Source organism: Diorhabda sublineata, chromosome 5 (assembly GCF_026230105.1).
Source record: "Diorhabda sublineata isolate icDioSubl1.1 chromosome 5, icDioSubl1.1, whole genome shotgun sequence".
NCBI lineage: Eukaryota > Metazoa > Arthropoda > Insecta > Coleoptera > Chrysomelidae > Diorhabda > Diorhabda sublineata.
The window spans coordinates 36,576,130-36,592,865 of record NC_079478.1 but is presented as its reverse complement, the minus strand read 5'-3'; the positions used below and the strand labels follow the sequence as shown (position 1 = coordinate 36,592,865).

At 27.3% G+C, this 16,736-nt stretch overlaps 2 protein-coding genes and 1 long non-coding RNA gene across 10 annotated transcripts in view; 2 read left to right on the top strand and 1 right to left on the bottom strand.

Annotated features, from left to right (window-relative positions):
• Window positions 1-3,153, top strand: part of LOC130443838 (division abnormally delayed protein) — a 63,393-nt gene extending 60,240 nt beyond the window's left edge. The window contains exons 6-7 of one of the 2 annotated variants that reach the window (XM_056778702.1): window positions 1,098-1,248; window positions 1,313-3,153. In XM_056778702.1, the coding sequence (XP_056634680.1) occupies window positions 1,098-1,248; window positions 1,313-1,512 (351 nt within the window). In that variant the 3' untranslated portion in view covers window positions 1,513-3,153. The remainder of the gene's footprint in view (window positions 1-1,097; window positions 1,249-1,312) is intronic. The other variant, XM_056778703.1, reaches the window with a different exon arrangement.
• Window positions 186-3,298, bottom strand: LOC130443839 (uncharacterized). The gene is made up of 2 exons (XR_008909891.1): window positions 3,065-3,298; window positions 186-1,242 (listed from the first exon to the last, which is right to left on the bottom strand). It is a non-coding gene; the product is annotated as an uncharacterized LOC130443839 (long non-coding RNA).
• A 5,492-nt stretch (window positions 3,299-8,790) lies between these two features.
• The window catches only part of LOC130443754 (serine/threonine-protein kinase mig-15), a 67,403-nt gene continuing 59,457 nt past the window's right edge, over window positions 8,791-16,736 (top strand). For 5 of the 7 annotated variants that reach the window (XM_056778538.1, XM_056778535.1, XM_056778540.1 and 2 more), the window contains exons 1-2: window positions 8,791-9,136; window positions 9,317-9,382. In XM_056778538.1, the coding sequence (XP_056634516.1) occupies window positions 9,071-9,136; window positions 9,317-9,382 (132 nt within the window). In that variant the 5' untranslated portion in view covers window positions 8,791-9,070. The remainder of the gene's footprint in view (window positions 9,137-9,316; window positions 9,383-16,736) is intronic. The other 2 variants (XM_056778541.1, XM_056778537.1) reach the window with 1 other exon arrangement.

Genomic DNA, 16,736 nt, shown 5'->3' with positions numbered 1-16,736 from the left:
ATATTTATATGTTTACTTATAAGATTAGATAGCAATCGCTGACCAATAGTCAGTGAGATCGTATTGTAGGAGGGTCTATTACGAAAATATGTGAGTGGTCAGGACCGTACTTTTAAATTTCTATATGTTGATTTTACTAATTAGTTATGTCAAATTAGTTACAAATTAATCATTATATTATTATTTTTAGTTTTTTCATGTAAGTTTAATGAAATTTGAAATAAAAATTAGTTAAATCGATCTAGATTTTGCACGAATCGAAGAAAAAAAATATTAAAATTTTGGTTTTTGAACTAAAGTCCCACTTATGTCTTAAGTGTGTCAAAAAAAATTTTCACAAATGTCGATTTCATGATTTTTCATCAATCTAGAATAAATGAGATAATTTCTAGCTTTTTCAAAAAGTTTAATAACCTGTTCGTTTTTTAATATATTTTACGAAAAAAAATACATTTTTCAAAAAAAATTTTTTATTTGCCAAAAAAGTTTGTCGAAATTTTGATTTTGAAGTTTCAAATTTGAAAAATCAACAAAATATTGAAAATATCAACTTTTTTTATTTTTTATATTGGAAAATTCTCAGATTTGTTGATTAAAATTAATTTTTTATACAATACATGTACATAATTACGCATTTCTAAAGTTTTATCTCGAATCCAAAATTTGGGACATCCTGTATATTCATTAATATCAACATTGCATCTAGTACAAATACCAGTATTGTCAAATTCAACAAAACTTCATAAATAAAATGATTATTTTATAAATAAATAAATTATCACCCTGTATATAAGATTAAAATATACCAAACATAATTTTTTTCTAAATAATTTCCCTCGAAAAATAGATGAGAACCGATTTATAAACATCTTTAGATCAATTTCGGAAATATATAGACGTTAATAGAGATCTGACAACATTGTGTCCATTACAATCAACAATTTTGTGACCTTCGAGTACTAGTCGGAACAGTTTGAGAATCATAACAGTTCCGTATTCAGTTATATCGATTATAAATCGATTCGATCAACTCTTGTTACATTTTCCTCAGTATATTAAATTAAAAAATATATACATTACGTAATTATTATGTCTAGATGGCTATAAGTTCTGTGGGTCCTAATTATTCGGAATCCGATATGCAACGAGACGGTACCGAAGGATCCGGTTCTGGAGCCGGTCCTGACATCGAAGACGAAGAAGATGAAGTGAGAGGATCGGGATCGGGCGACGGACCTTCAACTAATGGTACGTCGATTATTTTTGAATATATACATTTATTTTTATATAAACGAAATTTAATTATTTACAGATTATATTGAAGGCGAACAACGTAACAATTTGAATAACGTGAATATTAATAATAATCAACCTACAGCTGGTTCGAAGCCGCCGACTACGCACGATCAACCACCGATCGTGCACGTGGTGGGCGGTAACGGCAGTAGGAATTCTCCTACTTCTCTGGTGATTTTAGTGATTATATCGTGGAAATGCAGACTTTTTATGTAAAAATTAATTAATAACAACAGAGAATTATAAATAAAAGGGATACGTGAGTGAAAAAGTATGGTTATAATAGGAGAGTGATTGAAGTGTCGAATGTTATTTATTTAAATGGTGCCATTTTTATTCTTCTTTTTTTTCGATCGTAACTTGAAAAATTCTGCTTGAGATAACATTTTATCTATATCGTTATAAAGTGAGGTTATGTTATTATTTACAAATGAAAATAATTGCTAATTGGTTATTGCGTTTTATTAAGAAGATAATTTGATTTAATTTATCAACATATTTGTCCTTAATTAATCATATTTCGATAAATATGGTTATCATTTATTATTTGTTTTTCATATAATGATTGAAAAATTAGTTTAGTTAGTTTTATTTTAAAAAAATTATCTCAATAACTTTCAAAATTCGAGAAAAACTCAATTATCAAACCGTGAAGTATACAGGGTGTGTGGATGTAACTAAAATGTAGTTAATTAGAATCGAAATTGTTTTTGGTTAATTTTTTACCAAAAAAATGACTATAATTGAGAAAAAAACGGTTTATTGCATCAATACTCTCGATTAAAAAGTCGAATTGATGTTTTTATAACTAAAAAATCATTTTTTTTTTCAATTTTCATATTTCAGAAGCTCAAAACGAAGTAAAAACCGAAACAAATCATTTTAAAACCCCTTTAGGTCTCTGAAGATGATAAAAGTGTTCGAAACGCTCGTTTGATAGAGTAATCATGATTATTGGTATAGTATACAATGTGATTACCAACAACCGATACCAAAATTGTCACTTTGTTGATTTCTGAAGTTCGTTTGACACTAAAATTGCTCAAATTTTTCATAAAACGTATTTTCAACGAATTTGTCTTAATAAAACTTATTTTTTTTTTTAGAAAATTTTGTACCTTTAAACACTTGAAACCAGTAGCTCAAAACTTAACGAGAAAAAAATTAAGTTACGATTGATAAAAACGAGAAAAAAAAACTATTATCAAAAATTTTTTTAAAAATTTATGCTATACGAAATTAATATAAATAAAAACGAAAAAAAAAATATACGGGGTCGTTCGTTAAAGTTGAAATATCAATTAATAACAATCGGTTAACAATTAAAAGAAATTTATTTAATGTTACAATGGGAATTGGAAGGAGGCACATCGACGTAATTATAATAATTAAAGGGTTTAATGATAAAAATTTAGGTATAGGAATGTATGGTACAAAATAAGAGTGAAAATAACGAAATTTTGGAATTCTAGTGAGGATTTATATTTAATAACCTTATTTATAGATACAAGAAATTTTTTGAAAAATTTCTTAATAAATTGATTTCTGTAGCATAAATTCGAAATGAACTTTCAATTTTTTTTATACAAATAACGTGAATTTAATCAATTTTCGAATAGAATTGTAGTTTTATAACCTCCCCGAATGTGTAAACTCTTTGTTGTGACATGCTATTACTTTATAAGTATTAAAAGTTGCCAATTATGATAATTCTTATATCGAAATATTATTATTTCATTTTCGAAGTAAAATTTTTGCAGCTACTTACGATTTACGATCAATACACGTATACACACAAACAGGCACTTTTTGTAATCCCGTAATTTTTCGTTAAAACTTTGTAAAATAGGAAAAAAACTATCGATTTTGAGTTCGTTTAAATCGAAATTTAAAATTTGACAACCAATTCTAGTCTTTGATGAAGTGTATATTGAATTTTCAGTGAAAAACGTTACATTTTATTATAATTTTCTACATAACCTGGTTAATTATTGACAGTTCTGATTCATGGCGTCGATACTAATCAAATATTAGCTTTGTTCGCGGGTGTCATTCCGAATCAGTTCGCATACGGACTTTCAAAGTTGTCGATGATTCTCTCTCCCGCAAACTACAAGTTCACATTCGATCGGTCCTGATTCGGAATCGGATCTGCGAACAAAGCTATTTTTTAGTATCATTAGTGTTAGTTCTGTGATTGAGAATCTTGCAGTATTACACATATGATCGTGCATTGAAACTATAAAAAAAGAAGAATTTATTAAACGAGGTGAAGTCGTAATGTTTTTCTTTAAATACATTTCAAATAAAATTTTTGTTAATTTGTTAATTCATTATATCATAATTAATAATAAATTCACAGTTTGATATACAATAAACATTATTGTATGAGGTAGATACTTTGAAATGAAATTTTCGTTATTAGTTTTGACTATTTTCGATATACAGAGTGTTTTAGATCTTTATCACACACTTTTCATCATAACTAACAAAAAATTCGAAGTTTAATATACAATAAACATTGTTATACGAGGTGGAGTCGAAATATTTTCTATTAGATACTTTGAAATGAAATCTTCGTTATTAGTTTTGACTATTTTCGATATACAGAGTGTTTTAGATCTTCATTACACACTTTTCATCGTAACTAACAAAAAATTCGAAGTTTAATGTACAAGAAACATTGTTATACGAGGTGGAGTCGAAATATTTTCTATTTGATACTTTGAAATGAAATCTTCGTTATTAGTTTTGACTATTTTCGATATACAGAGTGTTTTAGATCTTCATTACACACTTTTCATCGTAACTAACAAAAAATTCGAAGTTTAATGTACAAGAAACATTGTTATACGAGGTGGAGTCGAAATATTTTCTATTTGATACTTTGAAATGAAATCTTCGTTATTAGTTTTGACTATTTTCGATATACAGAGTGTTTTAGATCTTTATCACACACTTTTCATCATAACTAATAAAAAATTCGAAGTTTAATGTACAACAAACATTGTTATACGAGGTGGAGTCGAAATATTTTCTATTAGATACTTTGAAATGAAATCTTCGTTATTAGTTTTGACTATTTTCGATATACAGAGTGTTTTAGATCTTTATCACACACTTTTCATCATAACTAATAAAAAATTCGAAGTTTAATGTACAACAAACATTGTTATACGAGGTGGAGTCGAAATATTTTCTATTAGATACTTTGAAATGAAATCTTCGTTATTAGTTTTGACTATTTTCGATATACAGAGTGTTTTAGATCTTCATTACACACTTTTCATCATAACTAACAAAAAATTCGAAGTTTAATATACAATAAACATTGTTATACGAGGTGGAGTCGAAATATTTTCTATTAGATACTTTGAAATGAAATTTTCGTTATTAGTTTTGACTATTTTCGATATACAGAGTGTTTTAGATCTTCATTACACACTTTTCATCGTAACTAACAAAAAATTCGAAGTTTAATGTACAAGAAACATTGTTATACGAGGTGGAGTCGAAATATTTTCTATTAGATACTTTGAAATGAAATTTTCGTTATTAGTTTTGACTATTTTCGATATACAGAGTGTTTTAGATCTTCATTACACACTTTTCATCATAACTAACAAAAAATTCGAAGTTTAATATACAATAAACATTGTTATACGAGGTGGAGTCGAAATATTTTCTATTAGATACTTTGAAATGAAATCTTCGTTATTAGTTTTGACTATTTTCGATATACAGAGTGTTTTAGATCTTCATTACACACTTTTCATCGTAACTAACAAAAAATTCGAAGTTTAATGTACAAGAAACATTGTTATACGAGGTGGAGTCGAAATATTTTCTATTTGATACTTTGAAATGAAATCTTCGTTATTAGTTTTGACTATTTTCGATATACAGAGTGTTTTAGATCTTTATCACACACTTTTCATCATAACTAATAAAAAATTCGAAGTTTAATGTACAACAAACATTGTTATACGAGGTGGAGTCGAAATATTTTCTATTAGATACTTTGAAATGAAATCTTCGTTATTAGTTTTGATTATTTTCGATATACAGAGTGTTTTAGATCTTTATCACACACTTTTCATTATAACTAATAAAAAATTCGAAGTTTAATGTACAACAAACATTGTTATACGAGGTGGAGTCGAAATATTTTCTATTAGATACTTTGAAATGAAATCTTCGTTATTAGTTTTGATTATTTTCGATATACAGAGTGTTTTAGATCTTTATCACACACTTTTCATTATAACTAATAAAAAATTCGAAGTTTAATGTACAACAAACATTGTTATACGAGGTGGAGTCGAAATATTTTCTATTAGATACTTTGAAATGAAATCTTCGTTATTAGTTTTGATTATTTTCGATATACAGAGTGTTTTAGATCTTTATCACACACTTTTCATTATAACTAATAAAAAATTCGAAGTTTAATGTACAACAAACATTGTTATACGAGGTGGAGTCGAAATATTTTCTATTAGATACTTTGAAATGAAATCTTCGTTATTAGTTTTGACTATTTTCGATATACAGAGTGTTTTAGATTTTTATCACACACTTTTCATCATAACTAATAAAAAATTCGAAGTTTAATGTACAACAAACATTGTTATACGAGGTGGAGTCGAAATATTTTCTATTAGATACTTTGAAATGAAATCTTCGTTATTAGTTTTGACTATTTTCGATATACAGAGTGTTTTAGATCTTCATTACACACTTTTCATCGTAACTAACAAAAAATTCGAAGTTTAATGTACAACAAACATTGTTATACGAGGTGGAGTCGAAATATTTTCTATTAGATACTTTGAAATGAAATCTTCGTTATTAGTTTTGATTATTTTCGATATACAGAGTGTTTTAGATCTTTATCACACACTTTTCATTATAACTAATAAAAAATTCGAAGTTTAATGTACAACAAACATTGTTATACGAGGTGGAGTCGAAATATTTTCTATCAGATACTTTGAAATGAAATCTTCGTTATTAGTTTTGACTATTTTCGATATACAGAGTGTTTTAGATCTTCATTACACACTTTTCATCGTAACTAACAAAAAATTCGAAGTTTAATGTACAACAAACATTGTTATACGAGGTGGAGTCGAAATATTTTCTATTAGATACTTTGAAATGAAATCTTCGTTATTAGTTTTGACTATTTTCGATATACAGAGTGTTTTAGATCTTTATCACACACTTTTCATCATAACTAATAAAAAATTCGAAGTTTAATGTACAACAAACATTGTTATACGAGGTGGAGTCGAAATATTTTCTATTAGATACTTTGAAATGAAATCTTCGTTATTAGTTTTGATTATTTTCGATATACAGAGTGTTTTAGATCTTTATCACACACTTTTCATTATAACTAATAAAAAATTCGAAGTTTAATGTACAACAAACATTGTTATACGAGGTGGAGTCGAAAGTTTTACACATTTAGTATTATAACTAAAAATAAATTATTGGTATACAGTTTTTTCCCTATTTTACATTCCCAGTGAACGAAATCGATTTTTTTCGTGTTTCTTTTCAATATTTTCGATTGTGTGCGAGTAAGGATGCGTGTAGATAGACTTTTAGATTATAATGATAATTGTTTAAATTATTTTGAGAATTGTCTGTGATTGATCTATTTTATTATTTAATAATTGTAAAATTTAGATATCGAAAAATTCGTTTATTTCGTTTTAACAAGTTTGACGAACGGATTTAAACAAAAAAAAATTAAAAATATATGCATTTAGGTTAGAAAAAAAATTCGTCTAGCTTGTTAGAGTAATTTTCCACTAACGAGGTTTCATAAAAAAAAATAAATTATATAAATGTTGAATAAATAATTATGAAATTATTTATCTATGGCCAGTTACACACAGAACAATACTTGTTATATAATAATATATTTATTACGATTAATTTAAGTATCAAACTCCCTGTAATTAATTTTTTTTTCAACCGATTTTGAATACCGAAATATCACGAAAAAAAAAAATTTGTGAAACCTTAAATCTGCCATTTTGCTGTCTCGTCGTATTTATTTTCGTTAATTTCAATATATAAATCCCCCCTTTGTACTAATTGTATAATAAATCGTATTAAAAATATTTAAAACATACGTTTGGTGTTACTATAAATATTGATCGCCCCCTGTAAATGGTTATATAGAGATACCATGTCTTGTACGTCATTCAGTCACTGAATTGTTTAATAAAATGACGTATGTTCTTCTTCTTTTTTTGTTCATTTCATAGTTACGAATATATAAAACTTGTTATAGCTGTGGAATCAGTATATGACGTGTAGATAGCAGCCATATTTATTTTGTAAGTTTACTTATAATTAATTTGATTCTTTTCGTATATCCAGTATCACTTTCGCGATTTGTTTACAGCTTTTTTATTAGATTTTCTCGTATGACAACTGCATATCACTTGTAAGCAATAAAAAAAAACACAGGATGGTATTTAATTGAAAAAAAATTGTATTTATAAAAAAAAAGTTGTCCAACTAACTAGTCTTTAGCTTCGTAATTTATTCTAAATTTTTTTATTTTCTGTGTATTACATTTTTTTGGTAGATATAATATGAAATATATATATAGTTGCCTTTTTTACATAGTTTTTTTTATTTTTCACCCTACCACTTCCTGATAATCCCAAATCTATAAAAAAAAACACTATTTAATACCCCTATGGACATCTCTTGAACAATAGCTGAACTATTGAGTTTTGATATAAATATTTCTGTAACATTCAGAGACATCTATTAATTCATACGCAAAGTATACGAACAGATGACGATATAGGATAAATAAGATTGTGCTTAATATTCCAACGTGCGGAAAAATACGTTATTTTTATTTAAAAAATATTATAGACAAATAATAATCGGCTATTAATTGCTGAATTGATCAAACTTTATATAATTGATAGAATTGTTTCGAAAGTTTTCCGTTAAAAAAACTTTATACTAAATTGAGTTGATATGAGGTGCATTTAAGAAAATAAAGTATGGTTTTTAAGCAGATATCTCAATGTGCAAGAAAGAGAAAGGCTATTATTTACATTATAAACTTTCTGATAATAAAATTTGCTAAATGTCTGATAATACTGGTGTAATTTAACAAATTACTTAATTAAAATGTAGCAAATATTCGTGCGGAGACGTATACCGTGGTGAGAGACATCCACCAACGATTTTTTACAACTGCAGACTGAAATGAGGTTAATAATGATGATATTTGAAGTTGTAATAATGTTAGTTACTATGTATTCCACTGAACGTTTACAAAATATAGTGTATAAATAAAAACTATTATTTTATGTTTTATTATTATATAATTCGCTTTAGTTTTTACAAATACTGTGTCGTATGTTGTTTAAATATTATTGTTTATTTACGTTGGTTGCAGTTTTAGTCACAATCAATTCGATTGACACACCGGCAACTCCGCTAGTCGCCAGTGTCGTGGCAACAGCAGACAACTATCCATTTATCTTCTGTCTTCGTTTCCTCGTCGACAGAGAAGGGTGCGCCGAAGTCTTAAAACATGTTTTGTGAATAGCTACTGAACCTTTTTTCCAACAAATGATGCATTTTATAATTTAACAACAGTGTGATAGCAATTTTTATTCGATTTTTACTTATATCATGAATGTATTTTTATAATTTCGTAGTGTAGAACGGACTAGTGATAGGTAACAGTGTTATTTTGATTGTAAAGTGAGTGAACTTAATCAAAATGGCGCATCAAATGCCCCCGTCGGTGAACTGTTCCTTGGATGATATCGACTTGACAGCCCTAAAGGTATATTACGAATGTATTATATTAAAATACACGTTTTTCGAAGTTCAAAGACTTTATTATTTTGTCGTTTCGGTGTTAATTTTCTTTGTAAACAAGTCGACTTTATGGGTGTGAATCATCTTCGTATCTTTCATATAATATGAAAGATTTTCTTTTGTTATTATATGAAATTTATTGCAGGATCCAGCAGGGATCTTCGAATTAATCGAAGTCGTTGGAAATGGAACTTACGGACAAGTTTATAAGGTAGGACTCATTTTTTAAAATACATTTTTCTTATAGGAAATTTCACGATATTCTATATTTATTAAAATATCATTTTTTTTACACGTGGTTACTTTTAAATTAAAATATCTGATTCAGTATAAACAATTTAAGTGTCAGATTTTTTTTAAAAATGAGAAATTGAGTATTTACTATTACTTTGAATCGTATTTTTAAATAAACTACTACTGATATTGCTATTATTTAATTCTGGGAAGTAATTTTATGATTAATACTTATCAAGAAAAGTGACATTCTATGTTAACGGTTTTTAGATAGTTTTGGATTTTTGTAAATATTTGCTTTTATTACAAATACATTAATTACGAAATATTTGGTAAACTAAAAATATATTAAATCGTGTAAAAATAGTTTTATTTTATGAAAAACGAAGTTCAATATTCGATTTATATGAAATGTCTGTATTAACAAAAAAAAGATCTTCGAATTTGGCGACGAAATTTGTCCGTCCTTGAACCTCCTACCGCGGTCGTGGCTGTGTCTTCATTGGTATTCAAAAGGGTGTTTGGCATACAAGCCTTACTTGGAATTATGATAGAAATCCATTTTATGGCATTACAGATTTCGAATAGTTCGGATTTATATAAATCGGTGGTTGAAATTATAGTCCGGGGGCTTAGATACCAACTTCAAATTCCTCATAAAATTAATATCTAATCTTACTTAGAAATTGATGATGGTGATGTGCATATTTCAGATAATTAATTGCGGAATCCAGTTGTTGGATTTTTGCCTTTGGCAGACCGATTAGAAAGATCATTGGACTTGTTTTATGGTCCATTAGGAATGCCATTAAATTATATTTAATTTTATAGAGGTCAAATAGGTTAGTGCAGTTTTTTTCTGATGAATTTTTTTCATATTGAAGCTGAAATCCAACGGAATATTTTTTTTTCAAAAATTTCGGGCTCTAAAGATAAAATTTTCATGATGAAAAGTGTTTTGATTTGAATTTATAATTCAGGATGTGAAATATCAAAAAATAATTAAAAAAAAAGAATCGAAAATGATTTTTTTCAAAAAAATTTCCAAAAAAATTATTTTTAAATATTTATATACACTATTGAATAAATTGCAAAACTTTTTTCTTCTCCAAATATTTTGTAATTGAACCTAAGACCTACAGGGCGACATCAAAAATATATTTAATATATTATAATACGTTTTGTACCCTCGTGAATTAAAAAAAGGACAAAAATCTTTATCAGGACTATCCTTCAAAATATCCAAACCCAAAAATTGAATCTTGTTTTTAGTGCTAACGTGATTAAATTTGAATTTATGGTATAGGCAACCTTTTATACAGGTTCGAACCCCTCGAAACTATCCATAAAATATAGAAACGACTTTTATGTCTGTTTTTGACGTTATTTATCAATTTTATTAAAAAAAATTATCTTACGATTATAAATTTATTGATCTAGACACAGTTTTATGGAATTTTTTAAAAAAGTTAGTTTTAAATACTTTTCCACCCCCCAAAAATGAGATCCAACGTTTTCTTGATCGAAATTTTATTGATTTTTTTCTTATATTATCATGATTCTGGTCATTACAAACAATTTAATGGTTGGCCTCAAAATCCCTACACCAAAAATATCGAGTTCCGTTTATACAAACAAGAGATTGAAAAAACAAACATAGTAAAAGATAAAGATAAACTAAAAATAAACAAAATGCCTTCGAATGTTTGTTTTATATCCAGATTTGCAGCTTACATACGGAAATGGCTAAAAATTTAAGGGTGGATTCGTACGGGGGAAGTTATACGAGGGTCGATTAAATTTTTTTCGATTAAATAACGAAACGGGACATTTTTTGTTGGGGTTGAGTTGGGAAACTTATTGTACAACCCTCGTATATAAGTGCGGACGAGTTTTGATGGAAAAATTATTTTGCTGTAATAAAAATTACATTTTTCAACATTATCAGCTAAGTATTTGAACAAGGTCAGTAAATGTTTGAGAAAATTATTAAATATTCGAAAAAAATCCATAAATTGTTTCAAAAAACCGGAGATACTGCTTGAAAAATCACTAAATGCTTGGAAAATTTGTCAAATACTTGAAAAATCTCACTAAACTTTTCAAAAATCGCAGCTATTGCTTGAAAAATCACTAGATGCTGGAAAATATCAGTAAGTGCTTGAAAAAAATCACTAAATTCTTGGAAAACTTTTAAATTTTCGAGATATTTCACTAAATTTATAAAAATCGCAGCCCCTGCTTAAAAAAATCACTAAATGCTGGAAAATATCAGTAAGTGCTTGAAAAAAATCACTAAATGCTGAAAAATATCACTAGGTGCTTGAAAAAAATCACCAAATTCTTGGAAAACTTTTAAATTTTCGAGATATTTCACTAAATTTATAAAAATCGCAGCCCCTGCTTAAAAAAATCACTAAATGCTGGAAAATATCAGTAAGTGCTTGAAAAAAATCACTAAATTCTTGGAAAACTTTTAAATTCTCGAGATATATCACTAAATTTATAAAAATCGCAGCCCCTGCTTAAAAAAATCACTAAATGCTGGAAAATATCAGTAAGTGCTTGAAAAAAATCACCAAATTCTTGGAAAACTTTTAAATTTTCGAGATATTTCACTAAATTTATAAAAATCGCAGCCCCTGCTTAAAAAAATCACTAAATGCTGGAAAATATCAGTAAGTGCTTGAAAAAAAATCACTAAATGCTGGAAAATATCAGTAAGTGCTTGAAAAAAATCACTAAATTCTTGGAAAACTTTTAAATTCTCGAGATATATCACTAAATTTATAAAAATCACAGCCGTTGCTTAAAAAAATCACTAAATGCTGGAAAATATCAGTAAGTGCTTGAAAAAAAATCACTAAATGCTGGAAAATATCAGTAAGTGCTTGAAAAAAATCACTAAATTCTTGGAAAACTTTTAAATTTTCGAGATATTTCACTAAATTTATAAAAATCGCAGCCCCTGCTTAAAAAAATCACTAAATGCTGGAAAATATCAGTAAGTGCTTGAAAAAAATCACTAAATGCTGAAAAATATCACTAGGTGCTTGAAAAAAATCACCAAATTCTTGGAAAACTTTTAAATTTTCGAGATATTTCACTAAATTTATAAAAATCGCAGCCCCTGCTTAAAAAAATCACTAAATGCTGGAAAATATCAGTAAGTGCTTGAAAAAAATCACTAAATTCTTGGAAAACTTTTAAATTCTCGAGATATATCACTAAATTTATAAAAATCACAGCCGTTGCTTAAAAAAATCACTAAATGCTGGAAAATATCAGTAAGTGCTTGAAAAAAAATCACTAAATGCTGGAAAATATCAGTAAGTGCTTGAAAAAAATCACTAAATTCTTGGAAAACTTTTAAATTTTCGAGATATTTCACTAAATTTATAAAAATCGCAGCCCCTGCTTAAAAAAATCACTAAATGCTGGAAAATATCAGTAAGTGCTTGAAAAAAATCACTAAATGCTGAAAAATATCACTAGGTGCTTGAAAAAAATCACCAAATTCTTGGAAAACTTTTAAATTTTCGAGATATTTCACTAAATTTATAAAAATCGCAGCCCCTGCTTAAAAAAATCACTAAATGCTGGAAAATATCAGTAAGTGCTTGAAAAAAATCACTAAATTCTTGGAAAACTTTTAAATTCTCGAGATATATCACTAAATTTATAAAAATCGCAGCCCCTGCTTAAAAAAATCACTAAATGCTGGAAAATATCAGTAAGTGCTTGAAAAAAATCACTAAATTCTTGGAAAACTTTTAAATTCTCGAGATATATCACTAAATTTATAAAAATCACAGCCGTTGCTTAAAAAAATCACTAAATGCTGGAAAATATCAGTAAGTGCTTGAAAAAAAATCACTAAATGCTGGAAAATATCAGTAAGTGCTTGAAAAAAAATCACTAAATGCTGGAAAATATCAGTAAGTGCTTGAAAAAAATCACTAAATTCTTGGAAAACTTTTAAATTCTCGAGATATATCACTAAATTTATAAAAATCACAGCCGTTGCTTAAAAAAATCACTAAATGCTGGAAAATATCAGTAAGTGCTTGAAAAAAAATCACTAAATGCTGGAAAATATCAGTAAGTGCTTGAAAAAAAATCACTAAATGCTGGAAAATATCAGTAAGTGCTTGAAAAAAATCACTAAATTCTTGGAAAACTTTTAAATTCTCGAGATATATCACTAAATTTATAAAAATCACAGCCGTTGCTTAAAAAAATCACTAAATGCTGGAAAATATCAGTAAGTGCCTGAAAAAAATCACTAAATTCTTGGAAAACTTTTAAATTTTCGAGATATTTCACTAAATTTATAAAAATCGCAGCCCCTGCTTAAAAAAATCACTAAATGCTGGAAAATATCATTAAGTGCTTGAAAAAAAATCACTAAATGCTGGAAAATATCAGTAAGTGCTTGAAAAAAAATCACTAAATGCTGGAAAATATCAGTAAGTGCTTGAAAAAAATCACTAAATTCTTGGAAAACTTTTAAATTTTCGAGATATTTCACTAAATTTATAAAAATCGCAGCCCCTGCTTAAAAAAATCACTAAGTGCTGGAAAATATCAGTAAGTGCTTGAAAAAAAATCACTAAATGCTGGAAAATATCAGTAAGTGCTTGAAAAAAAATTACTAAATGCTGAAAAATATCACTAGGTGCTTGAAAAAAATCACTAAATTCTTGGAAAACTTTTAAATTCTCGAGATATATCACTAAATTTATAAAAATCTCAGCTATTGCTTAAAAAATCATTAGATGCTTGAAAAATCACTAGATGTTTGGAAAAAAATTCACTAAATGCTTGAAAAAATCGTTGAATGCTTGAAAAAAATAATTAAATACTTGAAAAAGATCACAAAACTTTTTGAAAATCGCAGCTATCGCTTAAAAAGATACAAGATGTATGAAAAAATCACTAAGTGCTTGAAAAAAGTCACTAAGTGCTTGAAAAACTTATTAAACACTTGAAAATTATCACTAAAAATAAGACTAAATCTTTAAAAACGTAGTAATTGCTTGAAAAATCACTAAATATTTTCGAAAAAAACACCAAACGCTCAAGGAATATCACTAAATGTTTGAAAATCACCAAACTCCAAAGGTGCTTGTATAAAAAATATGAAAAAATATCTAAAGGGTTGTGATTGTATTAGAATTGATTGAGAAATGTCGTTTTTGGGTATATTATATACATAAAAAGAGGACTGTTTTTTTTTTAAATTTATTTTTCCGCTATTTCTTTTCGATTTCATTTCGAGTTATTTCGGTAATTCTTGGTGAAAATAATGGTTTAATTCTACAAAGTAGAGATAACTCGTTGAAGGAATCACGGCAAATTTTAATAATTTCAAACGGCAGGCTATTGTCCTTATTTTAATATTTGTAGATTATTACTCAACCGATAACGAGCTTCCATTATGAGTCAACTAAAAGCGAGATGGTATGTTTGCACATGATTTTAAATTCACAATAACAACGAAACAAGGTCGTGCAAATGTATCGCTTTTATTTATACAATGTGCAATATCAAAATACGTCGATGCTTTATTATTTCATATACTAGTTAACGAAATGTATGAAAAAAATCATTAAAGGTTTGAAAAAACATCTGGAAAAATCGCTTGAAAACATGTGGCAATGCTTGAAGAATCACTAAAAGTTTCGAAAAAATCGCTAAATGGTTCGAAAAAATCACTATTTAATTTTAAAAAAATCACTAATGGCTTGAAAACATGTGGCAATGCTTGAAGAATCACTAAAAGTTTCGAAAAAATCGCTAAATGGTTCGAAAAAATCACTATTTAATTTTAAAAAAATCACTAATGGCTTGAAAACATGTGGCAATGCTTGAAGAATCACTAAAAGTTTCGAAAAAATCGCTAAATGGTTCGAAAAAATCACTATTTAATTTTAAAAAAATCACTAATGGCTTGAAAACATGTGGCAATGCTTGAAGAATCACTAAAAGTTTCGAAAAAATCGCTAAATGGTTCGAAAAAATCACTATTTAATTTTAAAAAAATCACTAATGGCTTGAAAACATGTGGCAATGCTTGAAGAATCACTAAAAGTTTCGAAAAAATCGCTAAATGGTTCGAAAAAATCACTATTTAATTTTAAAAAAATCACTAATGGCTTGAAAACATGTGGCAATGCTTGAAGAATCACTAAAAGTTTCGAAAAAATCGCTAAATGGTTCGAAAAAATCACTATTTAATTTTAAAAAAATCACTAATGGCTTGAAAACATGTGGCAATGCTTGAAGAATCACTAAAAGTTTCGAAAAAATCGCTAAATGGTTCGAAAAAATCACTATTTAATTTTAAAAAAATCACTAATGGCTTGAAAACATGTGGCAATGCTTGAAGAATCACTAAAAGTTTCGAAAAAATCGCTAAATGGTTCGAAAAAATCACTATTTAATTTTAAAAAAATCACTAATGGCTTGAAAACATGTGGCAATGCTTGAAGAATCACTAAAAGTTTCGAAAAAATCGCTAAATGGTTCGAAAAAATCACTATTTAATTTTAAAAAAATCACTAATGGCTTGAAAACATGTGGCAATGCTTGAAGAATCACTAAAAGTTTCGAAAAAATCGCTAAATGGTTCGAAAAAATCACTATTTAATTTAAAAAAAATCACTAATGGCTTGAAAACATGTGGCAATGCTTGAAGAATCACTAAAAGTTTCGAAAAAATCGCTAAATGGTTCGAAAAAATCACTATTTAATTTTAAAAAAATCACTAATGGCTTGAAAACATGTGGCAATGCTTGAAGAATCACTAAAAGTTTCGAAAAAATCGCTAAATGGTTCGAAAAAATCACTATTTAATTTTAAAAAAATCACTAATGGCTTGAAAACATGTGGCAATGCTTGAAGAATCACTAAAAGTTTCGAAAAAATCGCTAAATGGTTCGAAAAAATCACTATTTAATTTTAAAAAAATCACTAATGGCTTGAAAACATGTGGCAATGCTTGAAGAATCACTAAAAGTTTCGAAAAAATCGCTAAATGGTTCGAAAAAATCACTATTTAATTTTAAAAAAATCACTAATGGCTTGAAAACATGTGGCAATGCTTGAAGAATCACTAAAAGTTTCGAAAAAATCGCTAAATGGTTCGAAAAAATCACTATTTAATTTTAAAAAAATCACTAATGGCTTGAAAACATGTGGCAATGCTCGAAGAATCACTAAAAGTTTCGAAAAAATCGCTAAATGGTTCGAAAAAATCACTATTTAATTTTAAAAAAATCACTAATGGCTTGAAAACATGTGGCAATGCTTGAAGAATCACTAAAAGT